The sequence below is a fragment of the Lates calcarifer genome, linkage group LG16_LG22 (genome assembly GCF_001640805.2).
Source record: "Lates calcarifer isolate ASB-BC8 linkage group LG16_LG22, TLL_Latcal_v3, whole genome shotgun sequence".
In the NCBI taxonomy this organism is placed as follows: Eukaryota; Metazoa; Chordata; class Actinopteri; family Centropomidae; genus Lates; species Lates calcarifer.
The window spans coordinates 4,771,685-4,793,248 of NC_066848.1; the positions used below are offsets into that span (position 1 = coordinate 4,771,685).

A 21,564-nucleotide genomic window follows, 5' to 3' on the forward strand; every position below is an offset into this window, starting at 1 on the left:
GAATGATATACACAGCTCCTCCATTCATTTTAAGCACAGAGTCATAATCGTGACACATTTACAGGCCGGTGTTCCAATCTTACCCATGAGTCATATTGCTCAATGATTATGGAAGGGCGGATTTTTATGGGCTTACATTGGTATTGGCTCAACCTTTAATTGGCCCAAAGCACATTTGCATTCTGGGAAGGTAATAATGGGGCTCTTTGGAGACACTTAAAACGAGAAAGTCATTGCACTCTGACTTAATTCTGCTCATAGAAGTGCTGATGCCTCCAGATGGCTTTTTTACTGAGTGTGATATGGCCATTTTGTGTGTACATGATCATACACTTACCCAATACTTTGGAAATAGCTAAGTTGCTAGCGCTGGTCTCTTGTTATCCATTTTTACATTGTTGTGTTTTTATTGCTTTCCATTTCATACTCGCAACAGAAGAGAAATGCAAACAGAGCTAGCCATAAAATAGGTGTTGACACTAATAGGTTGTTTGTCATGAATCTTGTGGATAAGTGTTGAAATTTACAAAATCAGACTTTTCTCTCATCCTTTAGTACCTCTGCTGTTTCCTGCTCTGTTTCTATCTAAATGTATGTTTGAGTGTCATGCTGGGAAGTAAGCAGGGGTCATACAGTGTGGTTTGGCATTCTGCAAAGGCCACTGGGGTCAAGCAGCTCTCTCTTTGAGAGCTGGAGTCGGTCTGAATGTGTTTAACGTGTCTTTTTACTTGTGTAAATCCGCCCCTATTCACTGAGACCTAACTGTTTCTCTGAACTCGCTGGGAGATGAAGTGAGCGTTCTGTTGCAGCTCAAACAGAGTTGGTGTCAGACAATAGGCCGGGGTCTTCTATTGCACTTAGCTGAAGTTGCTGAATAGACTCTGAATAGACCTGTAGTGGTGTGGTCATGCAGCTGCTGGACAATAGCCTGCTCAGCAGAAAGGCAGCCGGTGACCTCAAGGTCTGCTCGGGCGCTGTCCACTCTGATCCCTGAACCCTGAGCACACAGAGTCAGCACCGCAAACGCCACAGCCGAGACCCTGCAGTAAACGGAGCCGGTCAGTTTGGAGCTGTAAACATGGTTATGCAGTATGGCTTTTAGTCGTTGGCATGAAATGAAATATGCTTTGTTTTGTGGAGAGTTAGAAGAGAAGGCCAACACCCTTCTCATATCTGCACCCTAAATTTGCAGTGAGAACCAGTAGGTGGTTCTCTTAGCTTAGCACAAACACTGGAAGCAGGGAGAAACAGTCTGGCTCTGTCCAAATATTACAAAATACACCTTTCAACGCCCCTAAATTTTACTAATTGACACCTTATATCTTGCTTGTTAAATCCATACACAAACAGAGATGCAGAAGTGAAAAGTTGGGGTTTTATGGGGAGTTACATACTGGAAATGGAATTTCTTGGCCAGACACATTGACTTCTTGGAGTGGTGTTGTCACCATGAAGTTGTCACACATCCAAAACCTTTCCCAAAATATCAAACTGTGCTTTTAATTTAGTCTTAAACTGGATGTTTTCTGCAAAAAAAACAAAGTGCATCCTTTTCTGGGGCAAGGAATCAAGAAAAGAAATCTTGCCCTAGCTACACTGATCAGTGATGTCGGGGTTCTTATTTTGTATTTTGGCTCTGCAATCAGTCTCCAAGTAAAAATACCTAAATTTCTACCCTTGTATCCCATCTTCCTTTTTTTAAGGGGATTGGTAGAAGGCGAAGTGTTTACACACTCCTAAAACTATGTAGTTGCATCCAAAATGGATAATGGGTTTTAGTTCTTTGTCTAATCGTGTGATGATATATTTTAATAAATCTGGATCCCATTTGGAAATGAATTTATTCAAATTGGCTTAGAGACTGAAAATGTTCAGGAATCCATCACACTGAGGGAATCACTCTGTCTGTTTGAGCAGGGAATAGGAAGCATTTTATTCTGCTTTAATAATAGCAACTCTTTGAGCCTCAGACATACTCTCATTTCCCAAAATAAACACCGTCACCACCCTTAGACCCCAAATCAAACACAACTTTACACAAATCCCACTATCAGGAATAAAAACATCCACACACAGGCGATGCAGCTCTCCTCCCTGCGTTTGATCACGAGTGGCCTCCCCTCCTCCCCATTTGTGTTTATTCTGGGGATTATTCTGACCTAATCTCTTTAGAGCATAATTCAGATTAGATTTTGTGTTATTATTATTGCTATGTCCATTCCCTACTGTCCTCCTGGGATTTCCTGACTGCCACAGTGCTCCTGTGTTTGGAAAATTGATTAAAACTGCTGACCACTGCCCTAGATAGCGCAGGCTCTGGAAAATGGATGAAAAAATAAAAGCAAACACAAATGATACACTACTGCATTTTCTTAAAACATGTACTTTCTAATAGAGCTGTGGGAGTACATGCTCAGCATAGTGGCAGCCAGCATAGAAATCCCCCTTTGATTCATTTATCCTGCATCAATCTACACTAGAGCAGCAGGCATATTCTTATTCATGAATGTTTAACTGTACACTGAAGCGCAACTTTTGCTTCGACCAACCAGTTGCCAGAAGTTTGCTTTGAACTTCAAATAGCCATAAGAAGAACAAAAACACCAGAATCTTCTGCTAATTACCTGAGGCGAAAGTCTGTGTGCATGCAGTTAAAGCCAGGGTTCCATCTGTATTTGAGCTGCCTGAAAGTTGCTCAACAATTTGATATTCAGATGTCACGTTTAGTCTGCATTTTCAAGATAGTGTTTAAACACCATCTGCCATTTACCTCTGTCTCTAAGCTCGGGAATCTAAACCAGAGAACCCTGAAATAAATAACAGTATAAGTGGAAAAAGAAGTGAGTGCAGAAAATAAAAACACATTTCCTGTCCTTCATTAGCACCAAGGGTTTCATTTGTGTCTCTATTTCCTTGCCAATTACCTTTATAAGTGTTATGTGAGTAAAATATGGCCTCATATATCAATATTTGATAACAGAAATGAGCCAAATGACAGAGAATCATTACATAAAAGTACTCCACTCCTTTGTCTGTGTTGTTCCCTCTTCCATGATTCGTCCCTGCTTTGTTTTCAACCTCATTAAAGGAAAATACCTTTAAAGGAGAATGGTTACATTACATTTTTTGCAGCAGTAAGCGCCTACAGTCACCTTTCACAGACACACTAGATCCCTCAGGCCCAGAAATATACGACCTGCACTTTTCATCCTTCCTTTGCTCCCCTTTGCTTACTTGTTTTTCTCAATTAAGATGAATTATAGAATTGCATTGGGGAGCGGGGACAAGGAGCGCTTATTGTGATGTTACCCTGAGGCACTCAGTCAATGAGTTGGAGAGAGAAACAGAGTGCTGTGGATATTTTGGTCTATGTGCCTCACACCCCTCAGATTCCTAATGGACCACGCAATATGCAAGTTTAGCCAAACATATGAGAGCCCCTGCATGTGCGTAAGAAGGAAAGAGGGAGGGGAGAGTTAATTTTATTGCTCATATGTTGAGATGGAGGAGATGAGGGAAGTGAAACTGGGGAGGTGAGAGGGCTGTGTTTGTGCTAGCTGTTGGGGACTAGCAGAAAGGCCGGGCTGCAGTGTACATTTCATTACTCTCTTCTCCTCCAGAGGCCCAGGTGTGTGTCGCAGCTCCTTCTATGGGCAGCCAGAGCGCCAGATGATTAGATGAGCTGCACCTCAGTAAATGGATGCTATTGATCTCCACACCTTGTTATATGGAACACCTCAGAACATGATGATTCTAAGACAAGACGGCATGATGAATCTCACGCTGTCCAAAATTGCCTCTTCTGCTCAGCTAACTTTCGCTTTTTCATCTTCACACTTCGTAGGTACACGGGTAGCTTCACTTCATCCTGTCCACTTGGCTTCCCTGTGTCTTTCTATCCCTCTTTCCTTCTTTTTTTTATTTGCTCCACTGATTGCTTTCAGTGTCTCAGCAGCCATTAAAATGATTGGAGACTGTGTAATGTATATTAATGTGCTTGTACTTTTAGAGTAGTTTCGCTGTGCATGCTATAATATTTCATGGGGAGAAAACACAGTAGCGAGCCTCTGTGTCGGGTAATTAAATTGAGAGCTGTTGTTTTTCTACATACGTATGCAGAATAGTCGTGCTGTCTCAGGCTCAGTCTGGCGCCACCTGTGGGGGAGCCTATCACAGATTGAGGTGAGAGGTCAAGGGTCACAGAAAGGTGAGGCCATAGCACAGGCTGAGAGATGTGTCATAAGCATGTTGGTGAAGCCCTGAATGCTGTGCAGGTTTTATCAGTGAAGGGGGAAGGTCTTAATGCAGCAGAACCATGAATGTATTATAACATTGAGCAATGAAGCCTGGGATGTGGAGTTAACAGAGGGCTGTGACCTCTGACCTACAGATTTGCCCTAGATAATTTGCAGTGTTTGCTGATGTTATGAGGCACTAGTGTGAGCTATGATAAGAGAAGCCTCAACATGAATCCTGACTGTTATTAACAACTTCAGTATGCTGCCGCTGCGCCTGGCAGAATTTTTTTTCTTCATGCATATTTGCAGAGAAGCTGTGCACACACAGTGTCTCATCTCAGTCACATCAATCATTTGCTGTTTGCTTTTTGGTCTGGTGCTAGCGTGTTAACTATTCAAACAGACCCCGTCTTATTGTTGTGCATATGATGTAATTCGTGATGCTAACAGAATAGCGTTGTACATCTCAAATGGTTTCTATAATCTGGTTGGTCACGCCGACACTACTCACCTATATGTTCTCCAGTACATCCTCTGCACTCTGTGTACACTCACACACAGCGAAAGCTGGTTCTTTGTTGTGGAAAATGGAAGTTGTGAAGTCAGTCATGCTGAATAGATTGTAAATTGTGGGAAAGATATAAACACCTTTATGTTTGCAGCCGGCCATTGTGCTTTACAAATGACCCAACTGACCACAGCCATATGAGGGTCAAGCAGTTCTATTCTTATGGTTTCCAGCACTGTATGGCCATTCAAGAGCTGCACTGTTGTTGTTCCATGGACCATCAATATTAGGGAGGTTGAACTAAGAGACCTCTTGGGATAGAAAATAGAAAGTTTAGAAAGTAGGTACTGTCACAACACCTGAATTCTTTAAGATCGCCCAAACTTTATCTATTTAAAGCTCCTATAACCACTATTTTTTGTACAAATGTATTGTGAAAGGGGTCACTCATAATGACAAACACAGGGAATTATCACCTGAATGCCATTCCCCTTCGCTGTACAGAATTTTAGCATCTTTGAGATTTTTGGTTATCTGGCCCACAACTTTAATACTTTGGCCCGGCGTCACTGCTTTCACCAGTCTCGTTTTCAGCCGCAGGAGTAAGCTGCTTTGATCAAGAAAGCTCTGATAAACCCACTGTAAGCTACTTGCTCAGCACCAAACAGCAGGAAAATAAAGTTAGCCACCAGCTAGTGAATATAGTGAAACATTTAACAGCTGAAGAGTCAAACCTTTCCCTCAGGAGTTGGTGGAAAGCCAAAACAGAGCTAAAAGGAGAGTTAATATTGGACACCTATCAGGTGTCATTACTGACTCCAAATAAAAAAAATATATATATATTATATCCAGCTAAAAAAATATGTGAAGGTAAATTTAATGCTATTTACTACTTCACAACTTTGGTCCTTAAGAGTGTTTGCGTTTAACAATGCTACCTCTGACTTTTTTGAGTCAGTTTTGAAATGACAGAAGCATAAGTACTGATACTGTAGAGTCAGTGAGATCAGTGTCCACTATTTATCATAGATTTAACATTAATGCTTATCTGTGTGGAACTGAAGAGAGTGTACTGTTTGGCAGGAGTTTATGTTTTACCTGTACCCTCATTTTATTGTACCGTGAGCCTTTGATGGTGCATTTTAGGGTGGCGTTGGTGCTTTAAACACAGAATTCTCAAAGCGATTATACAAAATTAATCTATGTGAAGCAGAATAATCCAGACTAGTATGGGAGACGGGACTCTGTTTTGTGTATATAAATGCGTATGTCCTTGTGGCTTTAAACCCACATACCTCATCTATATACATTCCATAGATAGCCGCATAAATCCCTGCACAGAATAAAATCTAATCAGATCATGTACTCTCCCATATGCTGCATGTGTGTTCATGTTAATGCTGTTTGTGTGTGAATCCAGCCTTCACACAAATTCCACTCCTTACCTGTCACACAGATTTTTTATCCATCAGACTGTATTATCCGCCATAGCAGTGGATTAAGTTGCTGAACTTGCTTCCACCTTGTCAGATTTAAGGCAAAACAGCTACAATAGTTAAGATTCATACCTTTTGTTTGTTACTTTCACCCAGTTCTGTCTTTCCAGGTCTCTGCATGTGAGTTCATTTATCTAGTCTCTAAGCAGAGCTGTTTCTTCAGCTTTTCATCCTTAAGTAATCAATACTGGTCCTATGAATCCAGGTCATCTTGGCTCCTGTGGCTTCTCTGTCTCCCATTCTCTCTCCTGCTCCGTCTTTATCAATCTCTGTCTCTCTCACTCCCTCTTTCCCCCTCTCCCTTATACTCTCTCTTTATCTTTGTCTTCTTCCTCTCTATTCCTGTCTCTTTTTTCCTCTTCTGTCCTCACGTTCTGTCTTCTTCCTCCCGCTCTCTTCCCCTCCTGAAAAATGACTTTGCCCATCTGGACGGAGCCCTGCACGGCCGTTACACTATTAGTCCTCGTGTGGCAGTGATTAAAAATAGATCAGAGTACCGAGTCAGAATTAGTCAAGACTTTTCTTCCTCTCCATCCCCCTCTTGTCTCCCCTCTTTGTACACTGAACTCTTATTGGCTACTGTTAAAAATGGATAGATTGAAAGTGAAAAGTTAGCAACAAAATGTCTCAGTCTTCTCTTTTTTTCTTAGCTCAGAGCCTGTGTATGTGTATGTGTGTGTTTGTGTGAGCAGCAGTGAGTGTTTGTCAGTGAGTATGTGTACCGCCTGCAGACCTCTTCACTGGGTGCTGTCTCACGTTGAGCGGTGTGTTTGAGAGGCTTGTCGAGGTAAAGCTCCTGTCAGCGCCTGGCCGGAGGGAGTATACTGATGAAAGGCCTCTTCATCATCCTAATGGGATACACAAACCTCTTAACCAGCACTGCTGCCATGGCTTCGGCTGGGTGAAGCCAGAGAGAGAGAGAGGATAAGAGAGCACTGAGTGACTAGCTGTGCCACACACATCAAGGATCCACACTGAAAACATACACAAGTACACAGGTCAGAAAAATGTACAGTGTAAACAAAACAACCCTTTGGGAGTCAGTGCAGGGGAGGAGTTGTGACTCTGGGCGGCCTCTGGTTTGTGAAAGGTTCAGTGGGCCAGAGCCATTAGGATCTGGGACAGAGAGTTAATGCCCTTCTGTCCACTGGAGCCACAGCCATGTGCCCCCACCCTCCACCCCCCAAACTCAACTATAAATTGTTGCATTTGATCATGTCAATCCACTTTATCTCCTTGCACATTTGAATTTAACCTGAAAGGAAAACAAAATTGGAAACAGAAAAACAACAAAACAAATAACATTCAATACATTTACATATATATGTGTGTGTGTGTGTGTGTGTGTGTGTGTGTGTGTGCTTATTTCAGTTTTACAAAGGCAGCTCTTTCTCATCACATTTACACACATTCACACCTCAAAGCTTTTATTTTAATATCCCAGTAAAACCATCTGAACATCTGAGCAGCTCCAGTAGAGCAGTTGGGAGTTAAGAGCCTTGGTCAATGGTAATGAGAGGGGAGTAAATTCTCATGCCAGAATCTGAAGCCCATTTGTCTAACATTTCATCACTGTCCAGATCATTTTCAAGGGATGTCAATGTCAGTCTGTCGGTTGGTTGGTCCACCACTTTGGTCCAGGCAGAAATATTTCAACTACTATTGGATAGATTGTTATGAGATATTGTGCAGACATTCATGTTCCACAGAGAATGAATTCTGCACACACTGGGTTTTTTTAAATAGCCATACTTAATATTTTCTTTTGATGACATTTCAGGTATTTGCACACTAGGATGGAAAAAAAAAACTTTTTCTGATTTCTGTTCAGTGGAGTTTGCAGAATTTGAAGACTTTCTCTGCCAATGCAGTTTGACCCAGGCCAGAGGAGGACACACGGTGAGGGTGTGGCTGAAGGCACAAGCCTGCTGCAGGGGGTGACAGAAGGAGGAGAGAGGGAGAGAAGAAGAAGAAGCCAGAGAGAGGGATCGGGAAAGAGTCTCTCATCATTATTGTCACAGTGTCACACACTCTGGCCACTCAGTGTCACCATCAGTCTGTGCTGGCCCTGGGCGTCTGGCGGGTGACACTCTGCCTCTCCTTCCATCCATCCATCTCTCCCTCTTTCAGCTTATACACACATACACAAGCACGTTTTCTCTCTCATTCACAGTCGCCTGTTTTATTTGTCTATGCCAAGGGGATTGCGTCATGCTCTCTTCATCACTGCTCTCCATCACCGCCATTCCTGCCAGTCCAGTCATACTGGTCCTGGCCTGAGGCTCTGGGATGTCCTCTTTTCTGTTCCAGCCCAGTCCCCATCCTGTCCCTGGGTCAAGGACACGTTCCTCTAGCTGCAGTGAAGAGCAGCGAAAAAGTTTGACATCAGACAGGAACCATAGCCTCATGAATGATTGACGTGCAAATGCTGACTCATCACACAGGGGAAAGAACCAATATTTTGACCTGAAACATAACAAGATTTACATTTGTAGAGCAGAGCAGAGAGATGCACATAGGCTGCCCAGGTTGCAGATAACTTTGCAGTGATGCTTCCAGTCCCTTTGTGCAATGAAGAGTTTTCAGTTCTCAGTGTTTCACAATCTGTTAGCAGCTGAGATTGCCAGATAAGGAAAAGTTGGCCTGGCCTGAAGTGATAGTCTGTGAGATGCTTGTGCATCAGTTATAACTTTTATGTTTTGGTGCTGCACTGTGCTGAGATTACCTGGCAGTCAAACAGTGTGCTGTGGTGTTTTTCCCTTCCTATCTTGAGCTGCACATTTCCTTCTGAAGTTTGACTTCCTCTGGGTCTAGATTTTTTTTCACTTGCTTGCTTGTTGGATTGGAAAGACAAAAAGTACAACAATACCAATTAGAAAACTGCAAAATCAACTCCTGTTTTTGAAAATGTATGGCATAATGGCTGAAAATTAAAATAGGATAAGACGCATGCAGAGTAGATCCAGATTTAGTTCACTGAAAGAAGAGGCTTGGATGGAAACCTCGTCTTTCTCCTTTTCTCCTTTGGCCTGATTTGAGCGAGTGAGTCTGAGTTGAGGCAGGGAGGGAAATTTATTTTGAGAGAATGATGAAGTGAGGTATAAAAGGAGTGAAGGAAAAAGATCAAAAGGATAAAACAGCCATTAGCTTCTGCACAGGACTACTTTTGCTTACAAGCCCCCAACATTCTGCGGGGTGAGGAGATTGAATTGCACCTCTATCTTCGGCCTTTCCATTTGTCCTCCTCTGCTATCGCTACATCACCTCCCATCATCTGTCTCCTCCAACATGGATTTTCTGCCTATTAGTGCCCTAATCTTTTCTGTTCCTTGTCTACCTCTCTGTCTCACCTCGCTATCTGACCATGTCTATCTATCTGTCTTTCCCATTTTTATTTTAATATCTCATTAAAATCAGACTTGTTTTAATATTGTTAGAGGAGCCTTGATTTAACCAACAATTTAATATCATTGTTTATATATATATATATATATATATATATATATATATATATAGTTCTCAAATAAGTTTTTCAGATGTTTTTGCTTGTAGCCTGTTTCCTGAACATTAGTACACTTTCATCATTTTAAATGTGGTACATTTCACAAATTTTTTGCCAAATTTCCAAAGCTCCCAAACCGTACCTCCCTCTCTCACACACATACACACTCACAGAGGCTAGCCTACAGCATGTTGCTTGTTGTGTACTGCATATCTAGGGATTTCTCTGATGCAAGGGGACGCAATGAAGGAACAGAGTGACGCCAACTCGGCTGTGTTTGTGTGTGGTGTGAACATGCGTTTGTGCATACACATGTGGGGTTTTTTCATCTCACTTTATTTGTCTGTGTGTCACCTCTGTCACATTGACTTGGTAACTAGTTATTTGTGAGTGGAGCTGTCTGTATCAGCATGTCATGTGATGTACACATTTATGACTGCAAGGTCTGCACGTGTCTTCCTATATACCATCCAACCCTCTGCTTCTGTGTGTGTGTGTGAGTGTGTGCAAGTGTGTGTGAGAGAGGTCATGTGCCTGGCCCGTCGATCCACTGTCAATCCGACTCATCTCCTCATCTGTTCATTAGCATGACAGAGGAGCTCTCCTGCCAAAGCAGTTAGTCACAAGAATCAGTCCCTGTCACAACACATTACAGCAGCAGGCATCTTTAATAGCACTGGCAATTGTGGCAACCATAGCCAATGCCCACAGTACACACACACACTCACACAAGAGTTGCACTCGATCTGCACCCAGGGAGTGTTTCTGTGTCTCTCTCCATCTCTTCCTCCCTTGCTTTTTCCACTCACATATCCTCCCTCCTTCCCTCCCTCTAGCACGGCTACTCACTTATAGCAAAGCTCACAGCCCCACCCCCCCTCCCTCCATCATCGGCTCACATTAGCCAGGTTACCTGTACTTACCCCTCCATCCTGACTAGCTCTATTTCTGTCTCCCTTCCTCCTGCTCTCTGTCTTCATAATGCTCGAAGACATCGAGACGTTTCATTTTTAATCCATCTATCCTCCCCCCACCATGATGTTTCCTCTCTCCAGCTCTTTAACCCCCCCCCAACACTCTCCACTCTCTCTTCATTATCACCTGCTCAGGGTGTCTCATGTGATTTGTACAGGAAGTTTGATCCGATCGCCTTCTTGTCTCCGAGGAGCCGACTTGTCATATCAAATAATAGAAAACGCATATGTTGTGACGCCTTTTGCCGACTCCTTTAACGATCGCAGTTCATGCCCCTCGACTTAACACATTGTCACTGTGACAGCACCACATGACAATATCTCAAACTTGAACTGACATTTTCTAAACAGCAGAGAGTCTTGAAACTTCTGAAGGCTTTAATGTAAATGACAAACTGTAAATGAGTTCCACACTGAATATGTGCTTGAGTGCAAATGATAGGGCAGCAGGGAACTCAGCAACAATTGAGGGAGTTTGGGTGAGGGACATGCAATTTGACTGTCTGTGTGTGTGTGTGTGTCTCCAGTCTTACCGGAATCCCTGACTGGGATGGACTGACTGGTTTTGTTGCAGTTTGTGTTTGTGTGAGGTCATGTGCACAACCTGATCTATACGTTGTGTGTGTATGCAAAGGAGACAAAAAGTGCTCTGACACAGAGCAGGGATTTACCTGTAAGGCAGGAGCTGTCAGGTCTTGTCTCAAGGAGTGGCCATGAGGCAAGACTGACTAGCATTTGTCCACAGCCCCTTTGTCTGTACACATAGAAACACGCTTGCTGGTAGTAGCAGCGGTTGTATTAGCAGTCATTAAGAATTGACCAATGTAGCTTTTATTGTGAAGTGCACTGTTTATATGCATAATGCAAGATCTCCTATTTTCAGAAATTCAAAGAAAAGATGCTTGATACAATGATACAAAGAGATTTTGTGTGCACTATGTCCATGATGTCACAACTGCTATTTGTCCTCTGAGTAGTCTTTAAGTGTGTGTATGTGCACGCGCGCGAGTTCGTACATGAGTGGTAATCAGTTTGAGGAGCAATGAGAGAGGACAGAAGAGTGACCTGGTGGTGGTGGTGGGGGGGTGTTGTAGAAGTTGGGAGAGAGGTGGATCAGAGGATCGGGAGGGGAGGGGTTGGCTGGGGGGGTGAACTCGTCTGTGGCCCCGTCGAGGCAGAGCAGAGCCGATGCAATACAGCAGGATGTAGGGTGAGGTGTGTGTGGGGGGTGGGGGTTGGTGGGGGGGTAGAGTAGGTAATTACAGGGGCCCAGAGAGGAGAGGCCTGTAATCAGCCTGCCCTCAGGAAGGAATGCAGCTCATCTTCTCATGTAATTACTGCCATTTAAACGGCCCCAGCTTCCAAACACTCATCCCACTGTACTGCTCACCTACGTAAGTGCACAAACACACACACACGGCCACAGTCACACAATCAGTGACAGAGAAGGACAGAGTTTCAACAAGACTTCCAAATAGAATAAGTGAAGTGGCAAAAGAAAGAAGCGATGGAGACTACAGACAATATTTGTGTGTGTGTGTGTGTGTGTGTGTGTGTGTGTGTGTGTGTGCGTGCGTGCGCTGTGGTGTGAGCACCATAGTTAATGGCTGTGTAGACTACAGGCCTCTAGAGGAGCTGGCTCCATGTGAATACCCACCATGGCAACCAGCCACTCCGGGTAGATTTACGCAAGTCTCGTGAAGCAGCTGCAAGCAGTGGCGAAGCAGACAAGCAGTGGCGCCTTACAATCAACACATACAGTTTTGTCCACACACACACACACACACGCACACACACAGCTCATTCTACCATATGAGTTTGACCTCCTCCAAGTAATAGTTGTGACATTGGTCTGTAATTTCAAGAGGATAATAGGAAAACAACATTGTTTCACCCACTCTGTCTCTCTCTCCCTCCCTTCCTCTTTCCCTGTCTCCTCACCCCTCTCTCGCCCTCTCTCCCTCAACCTCTGATAGTGATTGATAGTGGTGCTTGTGTACGCCTGTGTTCCCATGCAGTAGGTGGCCGTCGGGGCACACACAAACAGCACAGGGCCACTTTTTGATGGGCTATGATTAATGAGCACTGTGGGGGGTGGCGCCCCCTAGCTGTGACAGAGCACACTTTCAGCCACAATGTAGGCACCCCCCTTCACCCATCTACTCAAATGCACCAGTAGCAGCAGTGGGATCACAGCTACAACACAAGCGCAAATCCTCTTAGCGCTCCCACTCTTGCAGTCACACTCACCCACACATTCAAAAACACAGTCACAGAATCTCACTAAGAGTAGGCTGTCCCTTGCATACACAGTGAGTAAATATAATCCATAGTCTGTTACAAACACACCCGCCCTACCTCTCACACACACACTTTGAATAGTGTGGGTCCATGTGAAACAGCCACAAAATTCTCCAGTATTCACCCAGTTATCAGTAAAAAACACTGCTGACTGTCACTCTGTCATTGGGCCTTACTTAGCATCTGGAACCACGTACTTAGATAACATGTTTATGTGTGTGTGTGTGTGTGTGTGTGTGTGTGTGTGTTGTGTGTGTGTGTTTCCCCCCTGACATACCCTATCATGGGCTGATTAAATGCCATTATGACACCAAGGGCTTATGGGAAAAAAGAGACAGAAGATGAGTCCTTTGAAAAAGTGCAGGTCACACTTCATTTACCATTAAAGGGTTGTAGGGCAGCACACCTTGCAGCTAAGAGTGTGAGATAACATTCTCTTTACGAGCAGATCTGTAAAAGAGGTCTTCCAAGCCTCTGCATTTGTTGTGTGTGAACATGTGTGTGTGTATGTGTGTTACCATGTCCTCAGGCTTGCTTTCTCTCCCCCTGCCACCCGGACATGCTGGATGGACAAGCGAAGCATTTCTGTCACTCCGCATCTCCATCACCTGCTCGGCCTTCCCCCTCTGCCAATCTGCTTTCCAGCCTCCTATCACCTCCCTCTTTCTTACACACACGCACACACACACACACACATTATCCATCTGGCTTTCTGCCTCTCTCTGGCTCACACACAGATTCAGTCTTTCTTACTTTCTTTCGCAAGCTTGCACAATCAATTATACACTCACGCTCGTATCTTGATGTAGCAGGATAGGTTCACACTCCATAGAAATAGCCATTCTGCAGGCATCCATCATCTCATTAACATGTTGGAACCAATCAAAGGTGTGACTTTTCCACTGCTATGATGAACTTCCAACAAGTGGCAGCTCACAAGTTCCACGATAACGCATCTTATGTGATTGTTAGTTGACAATATTTGCTCATTATTGCTTATTTATTTATTTATTTATGATGACTTTTGATTTCGATAATAGGGGAAGAGTAGAAAAACAACATGAGTGCTTGTTTGTCTTTTTCCTGCCCAAAATTAGTGTTGATATAGCAGACACTTGAGAATAAGATAGCAGCTAGCATATCTCAGTCATAAATGATCTTATTTTTCATGTTGTGTATATTTAAAAAAAACACAAAAGTAAAAATCTTACATTGGGGAGTTGTGCAGATGGAGTTGTGAGCTTACCTAGCTGCTTTCCCTTGTTTTCACTTTATGTGGATAACACATCTTGGACCTGTTGCTGTGCTGGACACGCAAAGATGAAACTGATATTGTTCTTTTTATTTGACTCTTGGCAAAATGGCAAGTAAGTGGATTTCTCATTCATCATGAGGCTGTTCCTTTGGTGGTCTGCAGCTTGGGTCTCTTTCAAAAAATAAAAAACCTTGTCAGTTTCTAGTTAGAGTGAAAAAAGTAAAAGAGCTGCAGGCAGAAAAAGGAAAAAAAGGTAAAAAAGAAAAAGGTAACAAAGAATCAAGGAGGACCTGAAAAGGAATGTGTGTGCCTGTCTGTGTGAGGGATAAAGTCTGTTAGTTAGAGAGTCACCATGGTGAGTACAAAGAAACAGGCTGCAGAGCCATGCGGAGCCGCTGCAGGTGCACGTCTTGGTGGTAGTATCAAAATATCCAAACAAGAACTTTCAAGGCCAACGTGTCGCAGGCTTTATGAGAGCACACACAGAGTTGGATCTGTGTCCCTCGTAGCGGGACGTCAAATGCTTCCTGCCTCCTGTTGTCTCACAGCTACCTCCAAGAAATGAAAATAATGGTGTCTGTTAGTCACCGGTGAATTTATGACATCTCCTATTAAAAGATGACCAATTTTCCCCCCGTCTGGGCTCCAAAGGGTTGCTTATACTGTAAGTGTTTGCACCAGTGTGTGTGTGTGTGTGTTTTCAGTCAGATGGGTGAACTGCATGACTCCTCACACTCCGTCTGCCTTTGTTGATGTGAGAAGTGATGCTGCGCCGCTCCAACCTGCATTCATGTTGCCTCATGCCCTGCCTGATGCCAACACAATCTCATACACACACACATACACACACTTACAGACACTGTTCTGCTCACACATTCAGTGTTTTTTCCATCAAATGTCCAAATCACACGTCTCTGCACTTCATCTTTCCCCTCCTTGCTGGGTTCATCTCTCCTCGTGTAGCAGGTTGTTTTCAGGCTGATGAGGATGAGGTCAGTCTGAATATCAATCACTCAATGTAATTGTCCTTTAAGGAAGGCAAGGAGAGACTGTCTCCCTCCATCCATCTCTGTCTCTTTCAACATGCCTCTGCGTGTGTGTGCGCGTGTGTGCATGTGTGTGCGTGGCGTGCACGACTCCACCTCAGGGCTTTCTCACAAGAATGATGATAATGAGGTAAATTGAGTGAGGATGATGGATATATGGTCAGCAAGTCAATGTTACATAATGGCTTCTGATCACTCTATTTACTGGCCTTGTTTCCTCTGTCACCAGCAGCATTGTCATATTTGACTGTCTGTTCCCGCAGCTGTTTGTCCTTAGTGGGCTCAGTGAGCCGGTTGCGCTTTGTAGCTGCGGGCCATAGTTCTTTTCTCTATGCATGTATGTTTGCATTTAAGGCTGGATGTCATTTGAAGTCGACTGGAGCTGCACAAAGTGCTTTGAATCCAGCAGGCAGGAGGGAAGGGGACCAGAGTCAGGGGAGGGCAAGAAGAAAAGCACTCCCATGTCAGACACCAAACTGGAAAGCGGAACGGAGGAGCTGGGACACTGTGCTGTTATTTGTTTGTTCTTTACCTCATAGGACACCTAGGAAAAAAAGAGATTTGTGATCCTGCCAAACACAGCCTGACCCCATGTCTTTTATAGGGTTTCTCTGTTGTTTGGCTGCTTCAAAGTATTCTTCTTCCTATGCTTTATTCTATCTTGCTCTATTTTCCCCTCCACTTCTGAGAGCAGTGTTGGGGTAGTGAGGGCACTGGAGGGGACAGTAATGACTAACTCTGTAAAGGTAATGATAAAGTACAGACGCTTTAGACTCCACTTTGGCTAGAGGCGCTGGGGCTAAGAAAATTACAGTCATCCCTGTGTGTGTTTGTGTGTGTGTGTGTGTGTGTGTGTGTGTGTGTGTGTGTGTGCATGTGAGTGTGAGAGAGAGAATGAAAGGCAAGAGAAAAGAGACGGTGGAGAAAGACAGGGCAGAAAAAACAACAGAGACAAAGACAGACATTGCTGTGATTTGTTTTCCTCGCCAGTTCTTATAGCAGTCCAGTGTTGTGTGTGTGTGTGTGTGAGTGTGTGTGTGTGTGTGTGTGTGTGTGCGCGCGCACTCTTTGTGTGTCCTACATCATCTCTGTCCTCTCCACACTTGAGTAGATAAAGTGTTCCTTGACCTGTCTTTGGCCAGCCCAGTCTTCCCATCTTGTCACCTCTGTCCAGATTCCCTCTCTCTCTCTCTCTCCCACGCATTATTGCCTTCTAGTGTGGCCTCACTCCACCACTGTCACTCTGACTCTCAGTTACACTGTAGTGAAGCTCTGCACTCCAGCCACACAGTCACCAAAGGAGGGAACTCCTTCAGTTACACTATTTGAGTTTAGCATACATGAATAAGAGCCGGTGAGAATGCACTGCATAACCATAGGTTGTCATCTCATGTCTGGGTGTACGTGCGTGTGTTCGTGCGATTGTGTGCTCCAGAAAAGAATACCCAGAAGCTTGTGTTTGCTTTCTAGCTGTCTGCTGTCTATCATTAGAGTAATAAAAGACTTGCTGTGCTGCACGGCGAGGAGTTCTTGTCTATAAGGCTCCTCCATTCCGCACAAATTGCCAGCTGCTGAGTTCTGATGGATGTTTGTGTGCTGGCCCAAAAACACAGGTTCCACTTTAAACCCCCAGCTCTATTATCCCACAGGGAGACAGGAGGAGAGAAAGAAGCTGTCTGTCTGTCTCCTACCTCTGTCATGCAGAAGTGTTTTAATTAAACTGTGCGGGCCCCAGAACACACACGCACATACTGCACAGAGAGAGGTTTATCCAAACACGCAGGGCTCTCCTCCCATTCTGTCTCCGTCTGAACCACCGTCTCTTTCTGTTTGTCTGTCTCCGCTGCCATTCTTCCTCTGCCTTCCTCTTTCTCTCTCTGTGCCCCCCTCTCATCGCGGCTGAAGAGTGACAGGCTGTGTTTTTCAGCCAATGTTTGAACACCGAGCGATCAATGCCGGACAAAGGGAAAGAGCGGGGGTGAGGGGAAGGGAGGGGCAACACAATTGGTTATTGACAGAGAATTCAAAGTCTGAAAGACTGGAGGCGACAGCTTAGTAAGAGGAGAGCAAGGGGATGTGAGGAGAGAAAACAGACAGGAGGAGAGGATTGTGAGGGAGGCACGACGATGAATGTGATTCATGTTCATGGTTAGGCACTTTGAGATGTGTTAACTTTCATTATTTGAACTTGCTTGTGTTTACTTGGATGAGTACCCACTTGCTGTATTGTACGTGCTTAATTGAGTGTATGTAAGTGACATAAAGTGTGAAACTGCCAGGGTGTAACCTGTGGAAGAAGAGACAAGTGTGCGTGCACCTTGTGCGAGTGTGTGTGCATGTTTTTCTCTGTAAATGTGGATGTAGAGCAAAAGTGAAATTTAGTTTCAAGGTTTAAATGTTTTAGGTCATCAATCAAAAATATGGTCTTAGTCTTTTAGATCATACAGAGCCTCAATATAACAAAAAACACAATCAGAGCGAATTGTGGGACTTAAAGACAAGACTGATGTAACAACTACTAAAAGCTGCATGATTAATTACAGAAAATCACATATCACAATGTTGTGTTCCCACTGTTTTTTAAAGTGTGATCTTGTGATATTAAAGATTTGTAAATTTGAGTAAATTGTAAATTCTTTTCTGAAACTGATTTTTATATTTGTGATCATCACCAGAATAAGTATTTCTGCCTTTACTGCACAGCCTAGGTGGGGAGAATGTGATGCGTGCAGTGGTTAGGGTTCAGTTTGGGGTCACAGATTATTGAATAAATGTCTTCAGTTGTGGAAGAAGTGACTGTAGAGGAACAAGGATGTGTTTGAGAGAGACGGACTAGACAGAGAGAGAGAGAGACAGAGGATGACAGGTCCATGCTGGATGGCTGTTGGGCCTGAAGCAGCTGTTGCCCTTTCTGTCTATCCTGTGGCCACAGCACTGCCAGGCTCTGAGCTGTGGGCAGTGCTGCTTCAAACTCTTTTTTTCCCCACTGGCTCTTTCATGGTGAAGGAGATTTGGGTCAAGAGATGGAACCATCCCTATACCTAAAGATGGTATAGCCTCTTGAATCCACTGATTCCCCGTTGGCTTAAGTTTGAATCCTGCCACAACGTTCTCTCCGACTTCCCCTTCGTGCTCTGTGTTCCTCTTTGCTTTCCCCTAATGTCTTGGACAGAATCTGTCAAGGGGAACAGCGGGATGGGGTGGGGAAGTGCTCACGTTCTTAAAATAGGAGATGGTATCTTTCTAAGTAGTTTCTCTTGTTCCCTGGTTGTGGCATAACTGATCAAGTTGGGCTTGATTCATTTTGAAAAGTGAACACTGCAAATTAGCTTGGTTTAAATCTCATGGTGGAAAAGCTGCTGCATGTGCCCTCACACCTCTTTCTTTACCCACTCAATGTAGAGAATGAGATTTAGAGACTAAAGCGCTGTGAGACTGTTGTGTAAGAAAAGCACAATTACCCGTGAGCTATGTTCATCTGCACGTGTGTCAAGGGAAGAAAATGCACTGGACCGGATTAGCCCATACCTTTTTGGCATCCCCTGACTGGAGCCGACCCTGTCAATCCCATGCACTCCGCTCCAGTCTTCCATTTAATGCTTATCGAATTCAGATCATTTTCGTAAGCAGAGCAAAGTTTTCTGCTGGAAGGTCAGATCCATTAACAATTTATAAGAACTTGGATTTACCCGAAAGGGAAAGTCAGAAAGTGATGATAAGAGTTTGATAGTTACTGTGTAAAAAGAGAGAAAACATTTCAGTAATGGGTTTTTAAACTTAACAAAGTGTATAGTTGCATTTGTGTGCCACATGTGTCAGGGTTAGGCTGGTCATTACAGCTCTACTGTGGTCAAGGTATTCTTCATGGCAGAAGATGCTGCAGTCCTGCTGTTTGCAAGCGTTATATCACAAGGTCTTCTTCAGTTTTTGCTCAAGTACACAAGGGTACAATCCAACTGATGGACGTACATGAATTGCAGTTGAGCTTGCATCATAGCTTACTGCCCTGCAGCCCTGTAAACAGACAAGTCTGATACAGAATGTGTCCAAGGCCAATGTTAACAGCTGGAGAATTAATTATTAAATAATGATCAATTATTAATGATAAGTGAATCTATGTGTTGGACAGTTTCATGTCTCATTATATTATATCATTATAATACTAACTGTCAAATCAAAGTCAGCTTTATTTACATAGACCAAAATCACAAATTTGCTTCAAAGAGTTTTACTATCTGTACAGTGAATCTGCTGACCCCTGAAAATTTTTAAAACAATGTAGCACACATAGATTTGTCTACTACTTTGAAAACAGTAGTAGCCAATAACATTGCAGCATTGATACACTGCCTGGGATCTATTCGTCACTATTAGAGTAACAAGTCCGAGTGAAAGGGTCAGAAATATTGTGTCCTTCCTGCCAGGGGAAGCTCTTGGCAGCTTTGCCAGGAGGGATGTGTCACATCGAAAATGTCAGGGGATAATGTGCGATCAACAGGACCTGTCTGTGGAAGGTCAGCAGCTCTCCTCCCCAGCTGAGAGGCATGGACCCATCCAGGGAGACCAGAGCAGGAGGCTTGCATTGACCAGATTACTGGCAATACAAGGAGGCGAAAATGTCACAGTGCGCCTCTGTTTACAGTGCAAACTGTCAGCACCTTAAATGTCTTCTTGAAATCCACTAACAGGGTTGCCTTAATGTATGCAGTGAAACACTGCTGACAGACCCATTCATACATGCCCTAAAGCTGGATTGAGAGCCACAAGACAAGCTGTCACACACACATTTCTCCCCTCCAGTTATGTGATAGCTTATTGATTCCCATGGGACAAATTTGTCATTTTGTTTATTTCTTACCTCCCCAACAGGGAGGTCAGGGAGCAGGATCAGCAACAGAGCAGCCGTCCAAATGAGGCTCTCTGCACTGCTCGAGTACGCCTCCAGCAGGCAGGCGCTTTAGCTCAGATCTTTCCACTGAAGGACAATCATCCTAATCACTGCTGTGTTCCGTGTTTTCAGAGAGCAGCGACTACAGCGAGGCTGAGGTCCTCCCTGACTCCTTCCCATCAGCACCGGCGGAACCTCTCCCAGAATTCCTGCTGGAACCAGAGGACGCTTTCATTGTAAAGAACCGGCCGGTCCAGATGCGGTGCCGGGCGTCACCAGCCACACAGATCTACTTTAAATGCAACGGAGAGTGGGTCAATCAGAACGATCACATCACCAGAGAGAGCCTGGACCAGATTACAGGTGACACACAAAGAGAGATGTACTGTAAACACAACTACACACACATAGTAATGTCACCTTGTATTTCACAGACATAAACATCATACCTCAATTACAAACATAATTTTCAACTACATAATCCATTAGCTCCTATAGGGTTTTATGTGCACATTAACTGCTTTTGGCCTGCAGCCAATGCATTATTTATATGCACTGTGAAAAATACGCCTCACTAATCTCTCTCTCTCTCTCTCTCTCTCGCTGCACAGGTCTGGTGGTGAGAGAGGTGGACATCTCAGTGTCGAGGACCCAGGTGGAGGAGCTGTTTGGGCTGGAGGACTACTGGTGCCAGTGTGTGGCCTGGAGCTCGGCTGGCACCACCAAGAGCAACCGTGCCTATGTTCGCATAGCATGTCAGTATCAAGGATGTGTGTGTGTGTGTGTGTGTGTGAGAGAGAGAGAGAGAGAGAGAGCATGCTGATGTGTGTGTTTGTGTGAGAGAGGAAAAAGAAGAAAGGAAGGAAGGGAGACAGCAGAAGGGCAAATGTTTCCGACTTTTTTCTTGTCATATGTGTCAGCTTAAGTATGTATGCAAATAAATTTGCTGTAGCACTCCATCTTAGTCCCCCGTGGTTATGTGGGGCATAGTGTGATTGACACTGTGCATGTTTATGAGGGTATCAAGAAAAAAAAGGACTTAGTGACAGAGGCTTTTTGTGGCTTTGCCTGGTGTGTGTGTGAATATATGTGTGTGTGTTTTGTGACATCCAGTGTCAGTAAGATAAACAGGGTGTCACTCTGCTGTCGTGAGGCAGCCTTCACTAACTGCTGACTACATCTGTGTCGCCCACTGTAGACCTGAGGAAGAACTTTCGAGCAGGAGCCGCTGGGGCGGGAGGTGCGACTCGAGCAGGAGGTGCTGCTGCAGTGTCGCCCCCCAGAGGGCATGCCCGCTGCTGAGGTACATCTCTCCCTGTTCTTCCCTGTTCTCATCACCTGGTTATTTCATTTGTT

The 21,564-nt window shown here is 44.2% G+C and overlaps 1 protein-coding gene across 1 annotated transcript in view; it reads left to right on the forward strand.

The window, feature by feature from the left end:
* Positions 1 to 21,564, forward strand: part of unc5b (unc-5 netrin receptor B) — a 46,775-nt gene that overhangs the window by 11,067 nt on the left and 14,144 nt on the right. The window contains 4 exon segments of the mRNA XM_018667090.2: positions 20,341 to 20,571; positions 20,820 to 20,963; positions 21,407 to 21,420; positions 21,422 to 21,511. Of these exon segments, the coding sequence (XP_018522606.1) occupies positions 20,341 to 20,571; positions 20,820 to 20,963; positions 21,407 to 21,420; positions 21,422 to 21,511 (479 nt within the window).